Here is a 15,569-nt window from a genome sequence, read left to right as displayed (position 1 = left end):
ATTCTCAAGCTTTCTATTGCTAGCATCCCTTACCAGTACTAACTACCAAAGATCCCAGGTGAAAATTAATGGAAGTTATTGTTGCCTTCTAATTTGATCATCTCTATTTCTGTTAGCTCTGACCTTGTCTTTTTAAATGAACCATCTAGGCAGTTTGGTTGCTACTAGTTCAATGCTATGATCATGATTGTGAGATACATAGCATTGCGTGAATGTCTTCGTTTTCTCTGTAGGTGTCTGAGATATCACATGGCTCTTGGTTATGTTCTTTCTAACTAGTTCAGAATCTGCACACTTCTGATAACTAGCAACTTTCCATACTCAGTGACAGGGTTGGGCAATACCTCTTTATCATAACAAAACAGATAAAACCAGAGAACTTGGAGGGCAGGGGGATGATAAGGGAATTGCTTGGTAAATGAAATGATTTATAATTTAATATTGTCACTGAACTATAACATACAATTATGTTTCAATTTATTTAACAAATTAAAGTTATTCTGTCCTTTTTTCTTTCCTTTTTTTTGTTTTTTTTTGTTCTTTTCCTAAGTTACCTTGTCATGCCATTTATGGGAACAGACTTGAGTAAGATAATGAAGCACGAGAAACTAACTGAAGACCGAATCCAGTTCCTGGTATATCAGATGTTGAAAGGCTTAAAGGTTTGCCGCTTCTACAATCTTTTTTCCTAGTAAACCATTATGGAGAGCTGTAAATACTTATCATTTGATAGCAGGATAAAATTTATCTCACCTTGTATAGTAAAAGTAATGACATTCTGCATAGCAGTTGTTTAGTGATGATAAATGTTATCTGGGTTTTTCCTGTATGATGGTTTCATCTGTGGCTTTTTTCAAGCAAAAAGAAAAGATAGTCATTCAAGATCTATATAGTACATTGATCCAGCTTGACCTTGGTTTCCCTATCTGAGTACACCAGAAAGTCCCTGCTGTGATTTTTAGTTGCCTTCTTCCCCGGTAGTTGATTGTGGTGCTGCTTTGCCACACCTCATAGTGTGGCTAATTGGAGAGCGTAGAGACTAAGAATGAAACCACTGTTGAGTTCGGAGCCAGGACTCCCCTTGACTTGAGCCCTCATTTATGTCATCAGCTTCAAATTTCTCTAATTTGAAACTGTTTCCATGGCTTACCAATGTAGGTCTGACACACTGTTGCTAAGGCACTCTGTACTCAACTTGCTCTTAATTGTAGTATCTTTCTGTGCTCTTCTGAGGAGCATATATATGTATGTATATATGTGTGTGTATATATATGGGATTGAGGGGTGTATGGATGCATGTGTGTGTTTATATATTTACACCATACGGTATATGTACCGTACATATCTATCAACCTGTAGGTGTGGTATTTTGGGGTGAAAGTCTGACCCTGAGAGGGACTCTGAGCCCCATTGACTCCTAGTGCTCACACTGGTTTTAGGAAGTGTTCAAGGACCACAGCAAGTGCTAGTTTGGTCCCTGTGTGTTAAAAGTCCAGTTCTGCAAAGTACTAGCTCATTGCTAAATTTAAATAGGTAAGTCATTGGGATTATATTGAAATACCTTTCTGAGCCAGATGTCTGAATGTTTTCTATGAAATAGAAAAGTATATGTCCTTTGTGTAACATGCATGCAAAGTTAAAGAATCCCTGAAATCTCCAAGTCTGGGACAGCTTTGATAGAGGAAGGACTGTGGATTTTTAGTGACAAATCTGAGTGGGAGGTGGCTGAGAGGAGCACAGATAAATCACTTACAAGCCCAAACTAATAGGCGCCCGAGTTAAACATCTGTGAAAGATGTCAGAACAGAGTCCACTGAAAGAAAATGACTTTTTAATGCTTTTTAACAGACTCGCTGAGATTGGAAGAGACCTCTGGAGACTGTGTAGTCCAACCCCCCTGCACAAAACAGGGTCAAACTGAGCTGGCTGCTCAGGAGCTTGTGCAGTTGGGTTTTGAGTATCTCCAAGGATGGAGACTCCACAGCCTCTCTGGACAGCCTGTTCCAGGGTTCAGTCTCCCTTACAGCAAAATAATTTTTTCTTATGTTTAAACGGAAATCCTTGTGTTTCAGTTTTTGCCCATTGCCAGTCATCATAGAAGGCTAACAGGTTAATCAGGCATGGTTTTCCCCTTTGTAAATCCATGTTGGCTGCTGTCAGTCATGTCTTTTTGTCATTGTTATGTTTGGAAATGGTTTCCAGAATTATTTGCTCATTACCTTCCCAGGGAGAGAGGTGTAGCTGGACTGGCCTTTAGTTCTTTGATCCTCTTCCTCCTTGCCCTTTTTGAAGACATGAACAATACTTGCTTTCTTCCCATCATAAGGAACATCTCCTGATCAAATAACATTCCACATATTATTGAGTGGCCTCACAATGACCTTGGCCAACTTCCTTTAGCATTCATGAGTGCATTTCATCAGGGTCCAAGGACTTGTGTCTCTCTAGTTTGTTTAAATGTTCTCTAATCTGATCCTTCTCCACTGAGAGTAACTCCTCCTTGCTCCAGACTTGCCCAGTGGTCTCGGGGACCTGTGATTTGGTGGACTGTCATGGTTTAAGCCCAGCTGGCAACAAAGCACTGTGAGGCCACTTGCTTACTGCTCCCCCCCGGTGGGATGGGGAGGAGAAAATACAATGAAGAGCTCATGGGTCCAGACAAGGACAGGGAGGGATCACTCACCGATTATGGTCACGAGCAAAAAACAGACTCTGGTTCCAGAAAAAAACCAAAATCGGTTTAATTTGTTACCGATCAAACCAAAACAGGATAATGAGAAGTAAAACCAAATCTTAAAACACCTTCCCCCCACCCCTCCCTCCTTCCTGGGCTGAACTTCACTACCTCCTTCCCCGCAGCGGCACAGGGGGACAGGGAATGGGGGTTGTGGTCAGTTCATCACATGTTGTCTCTGCCGCTCCTTCCTCCTCACACTCTTCCCCTGCTCCACCGTGGGGTCCCTCCCACGGGAGACAGTCCTCCATGAACTTCTCCAGCGTGAGTCCTTCCACTGCTCCAGCGTGGGTCCGTTCCGCAGGGTGCAGTCCTTCAGGCACAGCCTGCTCCAGTGTGGGCTTCCCACGGGGTCACAGCCTCCTTTGGGCATCCCCCTGCTCCGGCGTGGGGTCCTCCCCGGGCTGCAGGTGGAGATCTGCTCCACCGTGGACCTCCCTGGGCTGCAGGGGGACAGCCTGCCTCACCATGGTCTTCATCACGGGCTGCAGGGGAATCTCCGCTCCGGCGCCTGGAGCATCTCCTCCCCCTCCTTCTGCACTGACCTGGGGGTCTCACCTATTGTCACTCCTCTCTTCTGGCTGCTGTTGCACAGTGATTTTTTTCCCCCTCTTAACTCTGTTCTCCCAGAGGCGCTACCGCTGTCGCTGGCGGGCTCGGCCTGGCCCAGAGGCGGGGCCCACTCCCAGCCGGGGAAGAAGCTTCTGGCAGCTTCTCACAGGAGCCCGCCCTGCCGCCTCTCCCCCGCCACCAAAAACCCACCACACAAACCCAAATCACAAATATTACCAGTAAAGATGGAGGGAAAGAAGCCATTGAGTACCTTGGCCTTTTCCATGCCCCTTGTCACCTGATGCTCTGCCCCATTCAGCAGTGTGCCTGCATTTTCCCTAGTTTTCTTTCTGTTCCTGATGTGCATGTAGAAGCCCTTCTTGTTGCCCTCACCAGGTTCAGCACCAGGTGGGCTTCACCTTTCCTAACTCCATCTCTGCACATTTGGACAGTGTCCCCACATTCCTGCTGGTGACCTGACTCAACTTCCACCTCATGTACGCTTCCTTTTTATGTTTCAGTTTCCCTAGGAGCTCTTAGTTCATCATGCAGGCCTCCTGCCACCGTTGCTTGATTTTGTCTTCTAGTGCCTTTTTTTGTAATGTGCGAGTATTTTACACTGTGAAATTATGAAAGGATTCATAAAAGGCTAGAAAGGACCTTTCAGATTTGTCTAGTTTTGAACTGTGTAGGAAAGCTTCATCTTGTAGCTCTTCCAGTAAGTAGCGACTTAGCTGGAGCATGGTGTCTGGGGAAAAATAATAATTTCAGTGTAAAATTTCCTTACACCTAAACAAAAAGTATAACTAGATGCCATCCTTAAGTTAGTTGTTGGGCTTCTTCATGATTCTCTCTCTTTTTTTTTTTTTTTTTTTTTTTTTTTTCAGAGAATAACCCTGACTGTAAGCCCAGTTAAGCCTGACTGTTAATCCCCCACTCTTTCTCAGAAATAATGTTTATGTTCATCTCTCTTTTATCTCTTGGATCTTATACTTCTGTGGACTGCAAAGCCAACAGCTATAGCAAAACAACATACCTTTGAATTTTACTGACTCTCACAAAGATGATTCTAAATGTATTAGCTGTCATATACTTTGTTTTTCTTCCTCATCTTTCTGCTAAATACTGTTTATTATTGCTATATTTTTCCTCTGTTTGGCTTTTAAAAAATGGAGTGTGATTATTGAAGTCTGTATCTTACAACGCAAAAAGAAGAAACTCTTTAAGCTACCTGTCCATCTATAACCTATATTAATGTGATATGAAAATGCTTCTCAGTCTAGATTGGTACTACAGTTCTTAAATTACAGCATTTGCTTTTTGGGTGTACACAGCTGTTGATCATAAAAAGGCTACAACTTCTTTATTATTTTTTTTTCTTTTGGTGACACAATTCCAAGAGGAGAAGAAGAACCTTGACCTAGCTCTGCAGGCTTCAGCCAGGCTCTCCTGCAGTGATGGCTGTTTAATTCCCTTTGCTGCTCTGGAGATGTACGTTGTAACAAGGCCATGGAAAAGCACTGTCTGGAATTGAATGTCATTCCTTGGCTGCTGCTTGCACTCTACAATTTTGGTTTTATGGTCCTGTGCCTGCAACATACAATGTATGGGCAGACTTTCCTCTGCACTCGTATAGAGATAAGTGGAGTCGGTGTGCTGGAAGGTGTGTTGCATAGGGATGTGCTTGTGCAGTGGAAATACAGAACTGGTTTTGATAAAGGAGGGTCTGGCACATCCATCAGGATGCTGATTCTTCCAAATCTGTATTTGCTTTGCCAAAAACTATTAAAAATAAATAATATTGCAGGACAGCATGCTGTTCTTGGACAAGAACGTCAGGAACAGCATACCCAAGATTCCTTTGTCTCTCTGTACTTAACAGATACAGAAGGGCAAGTAAATTGTTTATTCCCATCACAAAACTTAGTAAATATACTTGGTTGTTGAGTCCTGCATTATTAATTTGTCTTTGACCCTTACCTCAGATTCTGTGTTCTTTATTTAGTAGATTTTCACTTACATAGCCTTTTACATACGCTGAGTAATTATCCTTTTTATTCTACAGTTGTGCATTTAAATGCTGTAATTCCCATTTTACAAATACAGAAACTAAAGCCAGGTTTGGGGAAATTGGCTTTATTTAAACTACAGGGAATTTGCCTCTGATCTGGGCTTTGAATGTAGAGTTATGATTTCAGTTTTGTAGTTAGTTCTCTAATTACAAAGCCATGTCCTAATAAGTGTTTTCTCAAGGACCACGTAAGTGGAGTGGTCTGTTCAGTTGCAAGTAACTGTCTGGGAAACAGGTTTCCAGCAGAGGCATGCTATTCACCAGAGGTGAAAAACATCATTTGGGCTAATTTTACAGGCAAGCAATATATGAACTGTAAAAAATTAGCTTGAGGTAAGTGTAGTGGAAAGAATGAATAATGAATTTAGTTCCAGTGAAATGGCTTAGAAACATATTTTCATCCTAGTGGCCTAGATTATCTCACTGAGGCCAACAGAGTGGAGTTCGTGGGCCCCAAAGGTTGATACTGAAGTCTGTTGGATCAGTAAGCAGAGCAACTGTGCATTGTTGACATACATCCGAAGAAGACAGAGCAGGAATTAAAGAGGATGTATTGGGCTTGTGTGGCAAGGTTTGGTAGTGGATGGCTGCAGGGGTGGCTTCTGTGAGAAAACACCAGGAGCTGCCCCCATGTTGGACAGAGCCAGTTCCAGCTGGCTCCAAGACAGACCCACCGCTGGCCAAAGCTGAGCCCATCAGCAATGTTCATGGCGCCTCTGTGATAACAGATTTAAGGAGGGGTAAAAAAAGCTGCACAGCAGCTGTGAGGGAGGAGTGAGAAAATGTGAGTGAAACAACCCTGCAGACCCCCAAGTCAGTGAGGAAGGAGGGGGAGGAGGTGCTCCAGGCGCCGGAGCAGATTCCCCTGCAGCCCGTGGGGAAGGACCATGGTGGCACAGGTTGACCCCCTGCAGCCCAGGGATTGTCCACGGTGGAGCAGATATCCACACGGCAGCCCATGGAGGACCCCATTGCTGGAGCACATGGATATGCCCCAAATGAAGCTGCAGCCCATGGAGAGCCCGTGCTGGAGCAGGCTCCTGGCAGGTTTTGTGGCAAGACCTGTGGCCCACGGGGGACCCACAGTGGAGCAGTCTGCTCCTGAAGGGACTGCATCCCATGGGAGGGACCCATGGTGGAGCAGTTCGTGAAGGATTATCTCCCATGGGAGGGACCCCATGCTGGAGCAGGGAAAGAGCGTGAGGAGGAAAGAACAGCAGAGACAACACATAATGAACTGACCACAGTCCCCATTCCCCATCTCTCTGTGAGAGGAGGTAGAAGAGTCAGCAGTGAAGTTGAACCTGGGAGGAAGGTGGTTTTAGGTTTGGTTTTTGTTTCAAACTATCCTATTCTGTTATTAGTTGGCAATAAATTAAATTAATCTTCACCAAGGTGAGTCTGTTTTGCCTGTGATGGCAATTGGTAAGTGATTTCCCTGTCCTTGTCCTGACCCACGAGCTTTTCAATTGTACTTTCTCCCCTGTGTCCTGCTGAGGAGGGGGAATGAGAGAGCGGCTCGGTGGGTACAGGGTGGCCAACCAAGGTCAGCCCACCACAGAGGAAAAGAGCAGGAAGTTCTCAGTGTAAGCTGCTGTTCCCAGGATTGTATAAAAACAAGGACAGTTCTCATTCCCAGTTACAAGGCAACCAGCAGGGATGCTGAGATAGTCTTAGTAAATTTCTATCTCTGGTCTCTGTAACTGTGTTAGATCTTCTATAAGAAGTGGTTTGCCTGAATATTTTGTCTCTTCCCCACATTTTTGAAGAGCACAACTGTTCTTACCTCAAAATTACCAGCAGGAAATAAGACATTATTCAGCTACTAGGCTCTGATGTTTTGTCATTTCCTATTGCACAGTGAGCATTTGAGAACAGTCTTTACTGTATCTGTTCCATTAAATTTTGGATTATTCTTGAACCAATTCATCCAGCTGCAATGATACACCTAGTTGGAAAACCTTAAGAAATAGGAGTGGTCCAGTGCTTTAGGGACATTCTTGCAGCACTGTCTGTGCTAGGAAGTAGGTTAAGCTGAAAGCAGTATTGCTAGCATGCAGAGAAAAAAGAAAATGGGTCAGTAATTTGTTTCTTCTTTTACTGATATCAGTAAGTTAGCTGTTTAACAAGGGGTCTGCCAAGTTTTGCATGAAAGTCTTGTACTTTTTAAGGTCTACTGTATCTGGATTAAAGACAGCCCATCTGTGTTTACTTAGTTTACTTTTTTAGTGGGGCAGGGGGAACAAAGCATATGCTTAGCTAGTGCTCAGTTGAGGCATTATAAGGGAAAAATACTTGCAACACCTGGGAAGGAGGAATATGCCACTCTGTAGATGTTTGTTGTATAACTCTTTCAGCCTCCCAAACTTAGCCTCTCATTTTTATAATGCACGTTATTTTTTTGCACCTTTTAACTTTGATGGACTCTTTGGGGGGGGGGGGGTGTTAAAGATGTTACCTGTAATATGTATTTGTCCTTTGTGTAAAGTACATAAGCACTTTATGGTATCTGTATTTATATCTGGTCAAAGGCAAGAAGGCTGCTTATCGCTTTTGTCACATTGCATACTTATATTGTAACAACCTGTTTATATGTGACAGTTAAATGCATGTAGAAAAAATTCTGCATGAGTGATGTATTGTGAAGGGATAAGAGAGATTTTTGCTAAGCCCCCAAGTCAGTTTCTTGCAGGCTTTTTTTCTACATTCTGCCTGTAGACTGGTTCTGGATTGGTTATATACCAAAATGTCAACAGGTTTGATTTAAAAAATAAATATAAATTGACGTCAATAGAAAGTTTGTACTGAGTTCAGGAGGATTTGTATCAAGCCCTCAGGTCTTTGCTCTGTAAGTCTATACAGTCCTTGTTTGTCAGTTAGTTTCTGTTCTTGCCATTTTACTGTCCTCTTTCTATAGAGGATGAAATATTCATTTTCTTTCTTTGGTGAGCCTTGTAATTTATCAGAATTTAACTTCATCTGTGGTAGGAGAAAACAATGCATCTTGACACTGCTTAAAAGCAGTGCCATGCCTCTCCTTTGTCTGTTTCCTCATCAGGCCTTAGTCTGGCATTAAATTTTTTTTAAGTATGAACTTGCAACTTTGAAGGGCTTTCATCATTTTTTTGTTTGACAGAAAAGCTGTGTATTGTCAAAGAGTACAGAAGGCAAGCTGAACATAAATGTCTTTATGTAGGTGGAAAGGGGATGGAGCTTCCAATGCTTTCAGTCTTGGGTCCTTCTTCTGCCAGAGTCCCAGCTGGGTTCCTGTTCTTAGAGGTCTGGGGAGGTGGGTGGCAGGCCTGTTTCTTTATTTGTATGCTATTTGAGAATGGATGGATAGCTCTTGGGCCATACAAACACCTGTTCAAGCTTCTTTTGCCATACTCATGGCAATACTTACCTGCTCTAGTTCTCTCCTTTTGTCATCTCTAGTTACTCTTTTGTTCACGTTTATGTTGTTCTTTCTGCTTCTCTGCTTTCCCTTCCCCCATTTTACCCATTTCCTCTTCAGTTTTATCTTGCCTGCCAAGTCACTCCTCATTTTCATTTTGCATGCTGCCTAGAATACTTTCTCCTGAGTCTTTTCTAATTCCCTTTTGATTTGCTTTTTATTTTGTGTAGAGATTGCGTTTACAGACAAGAACGCTTAGAATTCAGACAACTGTTGGATAGCTTCCTAGCACAGTCTGAAGCTTGCATTCAAGAATTTATGCATGCTACCAAAAATTGTCTTTGGGATAATGCATAGAGCTCCTTGTGCTCCAAGGCACTTTGCTCACATTAACTGAGTTATTGAATCAAATATTGTTCAGGTGAAGTGGTAATAACATTGTGAAGGATCTGTCTGCTCTGGTCTGGACATTTTTGCCATGTTAAGAGTGAAAAATCTGTCAATAAATGGATAATTTAATGAGGAAAATCAGTAAGAATAGGATCCCGTTTCAGAAGGTTATTGAACTGAAATGGAAAATTTTCTGAACGAAGACTGGTGTAGTTCCAGTGCTGCTACCTGCCAGGAGATAATAAAATGCAGTTTAAAAAATACTGCTATTGTTAAAGAAACACTGCAGCACAGCACCAGCATTTCAGCTTACAGAAAGGCTGATGTGTACATTAGTACCAGGAATAAGTGCTATTTCATGTAATCTCAGTACTGTTGTATTAAGAGGAGTGTTTAGAAAATATAGGAGTTCTCCCCAAAGTGTTAATGTGATTTTGGTGCTGTGAACACTCATAAAACCTTCAGTGGGGTGAGAATGCCAGCGAAACCATGCTCTTCCCCCCAAACAGGTGAGATTTACTTTAAAACTTTGAAGGCTGCAGTCCTTTTAATTCCTGTTTCTACATGCCACATTCTTAGGTGCAGAAATTCCTGGGTCTGCCAGTTATTTCCTTACTGTGTACAGTCATACCAGCAAAAATAGCCTATAGAATATTTTAAGCATCTGCTTTGGAAAATCAAGAGGCTTCAGTAAGAAGATACTGAAATGATTTAGACTGCAAGTAGTCATTGTGATATCCTTGATCAAGATAGCTTTTGGCAGAAGACATCATCTTTTTCTTCATTTATTGGGAGTCTTAACTACTTACAGATATGTTTCTTTAAAAAAAAAAACAAACCATATCTCTCTCTCTTCTCTGGTCTCTGCGTACAAATGACAAACTTCCTCTTTCTGTATCTGGTTCCTCCCATCCCGATCCACTTCATGTACATCCATGACACGTACAGCATTTCATAGTTCTTTGCTGTAGTAGTTTTACAGCCTAAGTTCTGGGGAACAGCCCTGCACCCTCAGCCCCTTGTGTCTGCCCCAGGAAATCCTGTGAAGTGCTTTGGCATTTCCTATGGGTGATGTTAAACCTTGCCTAATCTGCAAGTAATATGTAGCAGGAACTGGTCTACTGCAAATGCCAAGACCTGCGTGGACTCGGGCACAGTGGTCAGCAGTGCGCCCGTGCGGCAGTGGAGCCCTACCACAATCTGGGCTGGATTTGTAAAGTTGTAGGCACAGCGTTAAGGGAAGTGATTTTTCTTTTTTTTCCCCCCCTCTTTTCAGAACCTACAAGACCACATCTGGAGCACTGTGTCAGGTGTAAGAGAGGAAAAAGTAAATGTCAGAAACTTTATTTTTGTTCAGTCACTGCTTTAAAAACTCGATGCCTTAAATCCAGATCTTGTGCTGCTTAGGTTGTATGGATTTTGTTTAAGTTCAGAAAGTCTGAAATGCACATTGGATCTGTCTGAAGAAGTTGGCTTTGATCTGTACCTTTGCTTTCTTTTCCCTGGTCCCCTCATCAGGTGGACTAGGAGGATCCCTTTGCAGAGGGACTGTTGCATTTAATTGCTCATCTTCATGACTGTTGGGGAAGAAGACGATGCTTGCTGGGTCTATGGCTGGTTGGCAGTTACCCTGCAAAGTTCAATGCTTCTGTGCATCTCTGTGATGCCGTGCTGACTGTCCCTGGTTGGTCTTTCCCGGCTCTGAGAGCTGGTTCCCAGTAATTATTTTCCCAGTTATTGTCCCATTCTTCAGGGTGGAATAAAATGAAAACTCTTCAGGTGAAGCTGGTGGGATTCACATCTCATCCGTCTTTTCTGGGGACTTTTTAAAAAGCCTTTATTGTTCTCATGTTGCTTAGTGTCAGTAGTATGAGCTGCCATCAGTAGTATGGTCTGTGGGGTTTTCAGATCAGTTCCCCACACCTGAAGTGAATAGTACTAGCACATCCAAGGCTGCTCTTGGAAAGTATGTCCTCAGTTCAGGACAACTTTCTGCATTTCAAACCTCGCAAAAGAAATGCCTATGTCTGACCTAGTTACTAGAGCCTCCCTTTATTGTCCATGATGAAAGTAGTCTCTTCTAGGGCATCATTCAGCTGGTGAGAGGAACTGCGTATCTCGGTGAGGAGCATTTGGTGACAGTCACGGGTGCAGACATCTGCATTTGATCAGGTGTCTTCCCAAAAGAACTAGTCCTAGGTGTCCAGTTTGTTGGTTTGACTTTGTGAGCCCTTAAATAAGTCACTGGAAGGGTGATGAAAATGTTCAGGTAAAGGAGAATGTCCTCTCCGTGTTTCACTGAGGAAGTGTTGAAGCACGTAGCGGGATTTCTCAGCTAAGACCTTGACTGGCCTTCATCCTGGTCTTAAATGGTCTCTTAAAACTCAGTGCTGCTGGAGCATATGAATCTAAACTCTGATGGCACACCAGAGACGTCTATTGCAAGAGAGCATTTCTGATACATAAAATAGCATGATTTATTTTGAAACATATATACATATAGCAATGCCAAAAATTACCTGGAAATGGGATATTATGTATTGGAAGCGTTAGAAAAAACTGTATGATCTGTTGCAGTACTCCAGCTGATTTACTGGTTTCTCATTATTGGGGAAGGGGAAGGGCAGAATGCTAGTTTAATTATCTGAACATTAAAAACATAGCTAAAGAGATATTCTGTGCAATAAATAAACATTTTCTAATTTCAGATTACTTTAGCACCGTGAAAAAGTACTTTCTCCCCTGTCGCAGGCAACTTCTTAAAGTCAGGACCTCATTAACTAAAAAATACTTTCTCTGTTTACAGTATATTCACTCATCAGGCATAATTCACAGGGTAAGTGGAAACAATATAAAAGATGTTTATATTTTGATAATATGAGTGGTGTTTGTGTATAAGCATGCTCGTAAATATGCCTGAAATTCTGTTTATAGTGTCTCAGTTTGATGATGCCTTTGGTTTCTTCTTCAACAGGAACAAAAAGCGGTATGGCTACATCAGTGTAAGTTGGGCACTCAGGTTGCGCTGAATACAGCTTAGATTTGGATTTCTTAAATTACTTTGTGAAGTTGAGTTGTAAGTCCCCACAAGAGCAAATAGTGTCTAAATTGAGGTGGATAAGAGTTTTTTCTGGCCTTTTTTTTTTTTTAACTGAAGATTAAACATCTTGAAACCCTTAATTTTTTTCTGAGAGGAATTAAGCATCTGGTTCTTTCTGAATCCCTGCTGTATCTAAAGTCCACTTAAAATCACTTTTGCACTGTGAAGGAGTTCTGAATGATGCCTCCATGGTACTAAGCAGGATAACTTCCCCCAAAACTGCATCAGAACAGTAGAAACTGTCTGTAATAAAATATCAGGAGCATCAGAAAGCGCATGTTGTATAGTAGCTTTAAGCTGGACATGGAAACTATGCAAACTGCCAAAATAATGTTACAAATTGATATTTTTATTTCTACAACTGCTGTGATCATGATCTAAATTTACAGTTGCTTAGACTTTCTCTAAGCTCCCTCTTGATGGCTCTTGAGCTTTTTGGTTTCATTACGGTTCTTTGCGCCAATTTGTTTCTCTCCAAGGCCTCTGATCTTAAAACATCTTCGTATAAAACAGGTGGATGCCTTTTAAAAAGTTCAGACAGAAGATTCTTCTAAATGTCTTGAAAATGCTGAAGGAAAATTAATTTCTGGTTTTTTTCTTTCTCTTTACAACTGAATGTCTAAGAGTCACTGACGTTGCAAAATCTTCTTAGTCATTGCCAGTACTCTTCCCTTTGCTGCTAAACTTGGAAGTACAACCTTTGAATATCATTAGAAGTCTATACAGTAGCTAAAGAGGCTTAAGGGATTTTTTTTTTTTCCCCACATTGCAGTGTCCATTGAATTGACTTTGTTAGGAAATTGATTTTCCCACAGAAGAGAGTATAGGCTTTTATGTAAGATCTTGTCTGATTCTTTCAGTACTCCTTCTAAGTCTATCAGGGTATGAAACCTTTTTAAAGTATATTTTGATATGCAGTATGTATAATCCAGAAATACATATGTGAATCTTTAACTTTGTGGTGTTAGTATTAAATGCAACAAATTTATGTCCAAAACCCACTGACAGTAAGATGAGTGAGTTCCTTCACTGGCAAGTATTTTCCTGACTTCTAACAGAAAAGACGTTGATTTGTCTGGGGGGAAAACATACTGGAAAAAAGCCAAACATATGCAAGTTTGTGTCTTTGTTTCTGTTATTTGTTACATTTAATTTTCTAATTTAGATTTATGACATCATTTTACCTGTTGCTGTTCTAAGTAGTTTTATGAAAACCATTAAACTTAAATGAAAGGAAGAAAGAAAGCGTGCTTTATTGTGCTTGCTGTAAAATACGTAAATAACATCCATTTCAAATCTGATTACAGGATCTAAAGCCTGGAAACTTGGCAGTAAATGAAGACTGTGAATTGAAGGTAGGATATTTATTTATGTCAGAGGTATTAGAAATACACCACAGAAGACAGCGGGTGCAGCAGCTGTAGACATGCTGGCTGGTTTCAGTGATGGGCCAGGTTTTCAGCCCACGGGCTTTGAGGTGTCATGGAGAAATACAGGAACGCTGGAAAATGAAAGAGAAGAGGATCAGATGGGCAGCAGTAGCAATCTTGAAAAAAATTAGAAGAGTATAAGTATTTTCCCTTTTGTCTGACTTCAGTCACCACAAGAATAATTAAATATTTTTTTCAGAAATAAAGACCTGAATAGTGCAAATCTCTTTACCTCCTATTTGTATGTCCTTGACTGACATAAATGTGCGTTTCATACAAATGGCAGAGGTGATGATCAATTTCTGAGATCATTCTGGAGCCAAGCACAAGAAATGGCTGTGCCTCAAGCTAGAAACATTGCCCAGGATGTCCCAGCTGAAAACATCCAGTCCAGATAGGACAATCCAGGAAGCTGGTACCCAGTGCTAACAGGGGAGAAATGGGAGTTGACTCCAAGATGTAGAGGAGGATTTCTGGCGAGGAAGTCAGTGCCGCAGGTTATTACATTCATGGCGTCCTTGGAGCGGTTGCTAACTTGGGTCCCTCCATCTGGGTGAAGGGCAGTGTAAGAACTGAAATTGCTTCTGGAGGTTTGGCGTTGACAGAGCAGTCCGTGCCGCACCTGTGTGCCCACACCGAGGGCATGTGCGTGACAGTGATAGTCACCCTTTTCCTGTGTGATGCGTACGTTGCAATGAATACTGGTATATTTTTATGCAGTCACTCAACTAAAAATACTTTTCAAGAAAAAATCATGTCATGGTTACAGTAGAATAAGAGCTGTAATGGAGAACAGTTTTTATGATATGTTGCAGCTAAATCACTTCAGAGAAGCATGAGAGGAATCACCTACTGCTCACCATGAACAAGAACATCTTATTTCTTTGAAAGTGATTCCTTCTGCACTGTTACAGCTAACAGTAATATCAATTGCATGTAGCCTACAGTGTATTTCATAGCAGGAATATATCAGTTCTGCTTCATTTTTGCTCTTAATTGAAGTAGTGAGAAAAAAAAATTCATTAAAGGGAGGCAATTCCTAATTCAGCCTCCTGTAGTTCAGCTATTTGCTGTTTCTGCTGCTACACTGCAAGACAGGTGCATTTGATGGCATTTTTTCTATTACCTGCTTGCTTCGTCTCTGGAGTGGGGCAAGTATTGGCATGTACTGTGACTCTCTTCGTCCTACCTGTTGGGGCTTCCCCCCAAAGATGGGTAGGAGGATGGTGCACACACACACCCCTTCCCAGCATGGTAACTGGGCTTAGCTGGCATGCACCCTTGGAGATCAGGGCTGTAGCACCCATTGTGGAAAGCTATCTGTCCTGAAGTGTAACTGTTGCCACTTCCTTGGAAATATTCTCAGTAGAGTCCATTTGAGTAGTAATTCTTCTCCTGCATAACATTTGTCCTCAAGCATCCTTCTAAATCATTGCACTGAAATACTGTATCTGACTAGTTCTGATCACAGTTTCTTACGTGTTTTGGAAATCTTCCAAAGCCTGTTAGAGTGGATAGTATTTGTACTGCAGAAATAATTATGCAATGTTCCCTGACCTAGCAAAAATGCAACTATTTGGCTGTGGAGAGTTACTTTGTTACAAAAAAAGCCAATTATTTATTATGAAGTAGAATTAAGTAGTACTCAGCACTGCTTATTTTAGGAATATAGTTTATTCTCTTGAGTGTAGAGATAGTCCCAGACTGCTTCTAGTCCCCAGTTGATTCTATTCTTGTATTTTAATTTTTTAGTAATTTTTAGAAGTGTTTTTGTCACCTATCTTCTCTTAGCTCTAGCAATCTGAAAGGCTAGTTAGGGTTTTTTAGTTAATTACAAAATCAAGCTATGTCTTCTATCCTGTGCTTGAATCATGACTGGCCTATACATCCTCACAAAA

General features: G+C 41.6%; 1 protein-coding gene across 2 annotated transcripts in view; it reads left to right on the top strand.

Moving 5' to 3' along the window:
* The window catches only part of MAPK12 (mitogen-activated protein kinase 12), a 41,309-nt gene that overhangs the window by 13,233 nt on the left and 12,507 nt on the right, over positions 1 to 15,569 (top strand). The window contains exons 4-6 of one of the 2 annotated variants that reach the window (XM_069801965.1): positions 551 to 662; positions 11,948 to 11,977; positions 13,549 to 13,596. In XM_069801965.1, coding sequence (XP_069658066.1) covers positions 551 to 662; positions 11,948 to 11,977; positions 13,549 to 13,596 — 190 coding nt within the window. The remainder of the gene's footprint in view (positions 1 to 550; positions 663 to 11,947; positions 11,978 to 13,548; positions 13,597 to 15,569) is intronic. The other variant, XM_069801966.1, reaches the window with a different exon arrangement.

This window comes from Haliaeetus albicilla, chromosome 14 (genome assembly GCF_947461875.1).
Source record: "Haliaeetus albicilla chromosome 14, bHalAlb1.1, whole genome shotgun sequence".
Taxonomy (NCBI): domain Eukaryota; kingdom Metazoa; phylum Chordata; class Aves; order Accipitriformes; family Accipitridae; genus Haliaeetus; species Haliaeetus albicilla.
The sequence above is the reverse complement of the archived record's forward strand: the minus strand, read 5'-3'. Positions and strand labels throughout refer to the sequence as shown.